Consider the following 5,696-nt stretch of genomic DNA (forward strand, 5'->3'; position numbering starts at 1 on the left):
CAGTAACAGAAGGATTTAGATCAGAAGAGGCTATAGCCTCTCTCAAAGCCTGATTTTACACTGCACTGAACACCTTTATTCCCCTTGTATGCTGGAGCAGACCAGCTCTGTGCACCAGATTATCTTCACCACCATAAGAGATCTGAACATCCTGGGCAGAAAACAGCAACATTTGAAGACGGGAAGAAATAAAATGGAAGTGTGAAAAGAGCTGCCTTGCAGCATCGTTTTCTGTACCTGCATGAGCTGAAAACAGCAACACCTCTGCAGCATCCAACTTCATATACTTTATTACTAGAGAAAATACACACATCAAAGTAGTTATAAAAAAAACCAAAGCCAAAATACTCTTGACACGGGGAATTCAATACATGAACGATACAAACATCCACGAGGACCACCATTTCCAAATGCTACTGCATCTCTTCCTCCCTCTGGGCCCTGTATTTTCTCATGCTCTTCTGCAGGCAAGAGCAAAGGACAAATGTTAACAGCAATATATCTGAGCGATTCACCCACCAGTATCACCACATCAGTTTGTGCTGTGACTTCTCCATCCAAATCCTGGAACAGTTGAGGGACCACAAAATGCTCCAAGAACTTCCAAAAGAGACTGAGCCTTTAGTCACCACAATACAAAGGAAGTCAGGGCATGCCTGCCGTGTCCAGCTGCAGGGGTAAGCCCTAAAGACTTTGTGCAAGCTCTGGACTGATCCTGGTCAACGCGTTGAGGAAATAGTGAGAGAAGCCAACCAAGTATGCTATGGGAGGACATGCTCAGCAGCTTAGTCTCCAGTACCATGAGTCTGCTCTCCACCCCCAGCTCCAGCTCTTGGCCACTCTCCTGCTGAAATGTATGTCCTAGAGACAGCACTCAGAACTGGGCAGTCCACAGATTGGCTACAAGGAACCTACAGCTCAGGCTGCAGTGAGTGTTCTGACACTTCTCATGTGGAAGCAAGAAGTTCAGAGGTATTCCCATTTAAGTTAAAAGACAGGAAGTTTGAGAACTCCTTCCTCCGTTACCTGCAGGAATTTCTGCTCCTTAATGCTCCAGCCATAGCAAAAATATAGGCAGAAACACTCATGGGACATCAAGAATTTCTGCTGTACCAACCGGTACCTTCCACTGGAGGACCCACAGGGCTTTGCAAAGACTGACCTGTCCTCTCCTCTTCCCAACCCCAATGGCTGAAGTAGTGGTTTAGGACTTGGAAAACCACAGTCAAACCAATGTCAGGCAAAGAATGCCTGAAAAAGCTATCAGGCTTTTTGTGACAAAAGTTCTCAGTCCCTCTTGACCAAAAAGGTCCCTCAGCTCATCAGGCAACAGTCTCACCTCAAAGGTATCGAGTACGTGTTGGCAAACACCCATCAGGTCGTTCAGCCCTTTGCGGAATGGCTCAACAGCAGGAAGGGACCCTTCAGAAAAGCAGATGAATTAGTGAAATGGGAGGTGGCTGGGGACCTTTCCCTCAACACTGCATGCCCGCTTGGCTGTTCCCACACTGCAGAGAGGCTCTTACATGGGCAACGTATGGGCTCCTGCCAGCCTATCACCAACAGCCCAAGCCCAGAGCTCAGAGCTTAGGTGCTCTAGGCTATAGCCCAGGAGCAGCAAATACTTACCCTGCAGTTAGTCCCATGTTGGCAAAGCCAACAGGCTGAGCAGTAATTATTTTTACAAAGTTAAAGAGTCAGCAAGCACAAGCAAGCAACTTGCTTCCAGGAACTGACTTCTACATATTTGATGCTCAAGGGATCAGCCCCATGGGGAAGGAATGAAATAACAGCATCTCTCTAGGCAGCAGACAAAGCTGCAGAGCATACAGGGTGAGGTGTGTTGGGAGGAACAGGTGACTGCAAGAGGCTCAGAGCTGTCACTGCTACCTATTGTCAGGGGACAAAGTCCTCTTCAGGAGGCAAGTCATTGGGTCAGCACACAGAGTCAGCTTTTCAAGACAGCCTCAGGTCCAAAGCTACAAAACAGCTGAGTAGTTGAAAGAAAAATGAATTATCTTGTTGCAGTTAGGTATGTCAGCACAGTTTCTAAACACCACACTGACTTAAGGGCAGATCAGCTCTGACACTGAACAGCAGATCTATTCTACTTCCAGCACTACAGTTCAGGGCCTGCTGCCAACCAACTCAGACACCTGGGACCAGGCAAGGCCATGGGATCCTCAGGCCTCAGCCGGCAGATGCTGCTCAGCCTTACAGCTGGGAAACAGAAGGGCTACAGCACAAAGCTCAGAGCAGCCTCCCCAACGAAGCAACAGGGCACAGAAGTTGCAGATGGCTAGCACAGAAGAGAGAGAAAAGTGCTTTTCTTTGTTTGCACAACCCACAGCTGAAACCTGACACAAGCAAGGTGAATCCCACAGAAATAGCCAGGCACAAAGAGGACACACACATCCATACCTCTGGTCTGAATGCGGAAGTTGATCTTGCTTTCAGATGGGTGTGTGATGCAGTAGCCACAAAACTCCACATCAGGGCTGTGGTGGGGAGAGAGAGAAAAAGAGCAATGGAAGCCCAGACTGCTCACAGCACATCTCAGCAAAGTCAGAATTTCAGGCCGTCTCAGACCTGCTGGGGCTCAGGATTCTTCTGCAATGACTGAGGGGCTCCCAGGAGGAGTATGCTGAAAGGAAACAGCCTGAATAACGTTATTCACATTCTCCACCTTTGAATTGCAGCTTTGCAAAGCAAGGATATGTCTGGCAAGCTCCTAGCACCACCAACTGCCCAGTGGCAAGTCAGAGAAACTACAGCATCCTCTGCATTTCAGACACACAATTTCCTCCACGATTAACCACCAAGGAGCAGTAAGGACTAGCTATTACCTAAGGGATGGAAAGCTGGAAGCCAAGAAGGTTAAGACAGCCAACAGGACAGCCCCATCCTATGGCACTCAAATGGTAGAATAAGGTAAGCCTAGAGATGGTAGCCAAGATCAACTAAAGGTCATCAGGTAAGTCTGTGGGGGTAAAACAAGTCCAAGATCAGGCCAAAAAGTCAACCCACAGGCCAAGTGAAAGAAACCCAAATTAAACACAACTGAGTGATCACTAGATAGACCTACAATGATAAGAAAGGACTGTGACCAGATCTGTGTAGTCTGTAGCCAAGTACAAGCAATACTATGGCCAAGCTAGGAACTAATGCTCCTGTCATACAGGCAACAATTGGAAGGTGTGAGCTCAAATGAGACTCCTGAACCAATGGGCAGGATATGGAGGTTCCAGGTGAAACCTGTCAGGCTCCTTAAGGCTTGTAAGTGCCCTCTGGGTCCTGATAACAATAACAAAGAAAAAAGAAGAAAAAAGCAGCTGATCTGGGGAACAGAAGTCATAGGTGAGGAATCTTTGATATTGTGTCTGATATAAGATCCTAACAGATATATAAGGAGGTGACTTCTGATTACGTGTTTCATTCTAACACCCTGAGGTACAGGTTATGAAAGAGAAGGCTAGAATAGGAGACAAGTGGTCTTAGCAGCACCAGACACTGTAGGAGCTTTACTTACTTTTTCATGACCATGTATCGCAGGGAGTTGCCAAGCGTGTGGTCCTCATCATGCAGCACAAAAGTGACACAGTTTCCATCTGTTCCATCTGCCTGGACCTGCCACAAATCGGGAAAGAAGAGATGCCATAATGTTTTCTGTGGTAATAAAGACCAGGATGCTAGCGAAGAATCTGGCTGATCCCAAGTTACCAGAGGCTGATAAAACTGCATTTGTTTCTCTTTCAACAACCTGCACCTGCCTGTGCAGGGCCTGTTTCTGGGGGATAATGTAGAAATGTTCATTACTGAACCCTGTAACACTAGCAGCAATCCCCTAATTCTGCTGTTTTAGGCTCAGGCACCCAAAAAGTATGAAACTAGCCAGTGTTTCCTAAGAAGCTCAGTTTGGGATCCCATCCAAAGCCAGTGAGCCATCTAATTAACTGTTCAGCTACTAGAGGGCTGCTGATCCCCTGATACTTCCCCATGTTCCACAAAGCCTTGTGTATCCAGATGGCACTGATCATTTCCACTCCTAGCAGCAGAGAGACTTCGAGGCTAAGTGAAGAGCCTGACTGGATGAGAACTGATCTCTTTGCATCCTGCCTCTTGCCAAATCTTCAGCTGCTCCAGTGGTTTTATAACCTCCATGTGGAGCAATGCTCCCCTTCCTCCTCCTGCAGGTACAGCTGCCCCAGGGATCTGACTCAGAAGCTTAGAAAGGAGATGCAGTCTGCTTCCTGCAAAGGAGATCACCCAGATGTTCAGCATGACTCCAGGGCAGGTTCCCGCACACCAGCTGTTGCAGAAGAGCAGATGTGATGCAGCAACATGAGGATGTTGGCCTGATCCAGTCTCTCTTGCCTCCTAGCAATTTGCAATCTACTCTCAAAGCAGTGTTACTGGTGATTAAAATAAAGAGAGGCAAAACCTCCTCTTGACATGGCAAGGCAACGTGTGACTTGTGATGTCTGGAAGACAGCCTGCCTGCTCTCCTGCTTGCTGGACCCAGCACCTTCCCTCCTTCTTCCAAGAAACAGCTGTTAGCCTCAGTTCCTCTTACTGTCGGGCTTTGCAAAGAACTATTTATTAAAATTGTCCTCAAAAGGGACTTTCTTATTCATTAAGAGTAAAGACTTGGATAAGAGCAGGCTAACTTAGGAGGCAGGTGCCTGGCACTACAGGCTGCCTGGCACCCATTTTGCTTCCTGCATTCAGCTGCACTTTAGCTCAGGTGTAAGCGTGCATACGCAAAAAGACATTTATCTGACTGAGAGCAAATCTTTACATCTGAATAACAAAATTGGCATAAAAATAACTTGAAAAATAGGATGCTTGGAGCTTTAGCAGATAGATTTGGGAGCACCAACTTCAGAGTCCTTTCCATAGCTCAAGGAGCTTTTGTATACAGGAAGAAGAGGAATGGACAGGATGCATCTCCTGCATGGTGGCTGGGTCTGCTTGTGGGAAAGAGCAGCAACACAATGAGTTCAGCTGTCTGTGCCTCCTTAGCACAGCGTAAGTACCCCGTGCACTGATCTGGCAGATAAAAGCCAAAGCACAGCTGTTTCACATAGCCATAAGGAACATGTTATGCTGAACCTGTCTGCTTCATCTCATCTTCATCTTCAACTTTATTTCTCTCTTTCCTTTCCTGTGGAGAGTGCCTTGATAGAATTCATCTCTTCAGCAGGACCGTAAACTTCACTTCTCATCCACTGTCCCACCTAGTCAGATATCTCACTTCTGGCACAGTCTGAGGCTTCAGAGGAAAACCAACGCTTGCCCTGCCAGAACACAACCAGGACAATTACTCCCTGCAGCGTTGGGTCTGTGCCGCGAAGCAAAAGTCTGAGATTTCCCACAAATCTCCTGCTAGAGACTTGCTGCAAGGAGAAGCTCAAAGGCTGCGGACCGAGCGGTTGGGGAGGACTTGGCGCAGGGCTCCTCCGTTATTGTGAGCTGCAGCGCCACCTAGCGACTGCCGTGCGCGGCGGGCAATCAGAGAACGCTCCGAGCTGGAAGGCGCTCGGGATCACCGAGCTCGCTTCCCGCCGCTTGAAAAATCAGACCCTGACTGCTGGATTTTAGCAGCTCTGAGCAGACCCATTCCCCGGCCGCCCCTGACGCCGCTCCGTGCCGTTCCCTCGGGCCTCGCCGCTGTCACAGAGAGCGGACGGCCCGGC

At 48.3% G+C, this 5,696-nt stretch overlaps 1 protein-coding gene across 1 annotated transcript; it reads right to left on the reverse strand.

Moving 5' to 3' along the window:
• Positions 1-265: 265 nt before the first annotated feature.
• On the reverse strand, positions 266-3,998 carry LOC100546203 (DNA-directed RNA polymerases I and III subunit RPAC2-like). Its single transcript, XM_031554728.1, has 5 exons — positions 3,966-3,998; positions 3,530-3,627; positions 2,422-2,498; positions 1,340-1,422; positions 266-461 (listed from the first exon to the last, which is right to left on the reverse strand). The coding sequence occupies exons 1-5, from the start codon at positions 3,996-3,998 to the stop codon at positions 414-416; spliced, it is 339 nt and encodes a 112-aa protein (XP_031410588.1). The 3' UTR covers positions 266-413.
• Positions 3,999-5,696: the final 1,698 nt, after the last annotated feature.

Source organism: Meleagris gallopavo, chromosome 9 (genome assembly GCF_000146605.3).
Source record: "Meleagris gallopavo isolate NT-WF06-2002-E0010 breed Aviagen turkey brand Nicholas breeding stock chromosome 9, Turkey_5.1, whole genome shotgun sequence".
Lineage (NCBI taxonomy): Eukaryota > Metazoa > Chordata > Aves > Galliformes > Phasianidae > Meleagris > Meleagris gallopavo.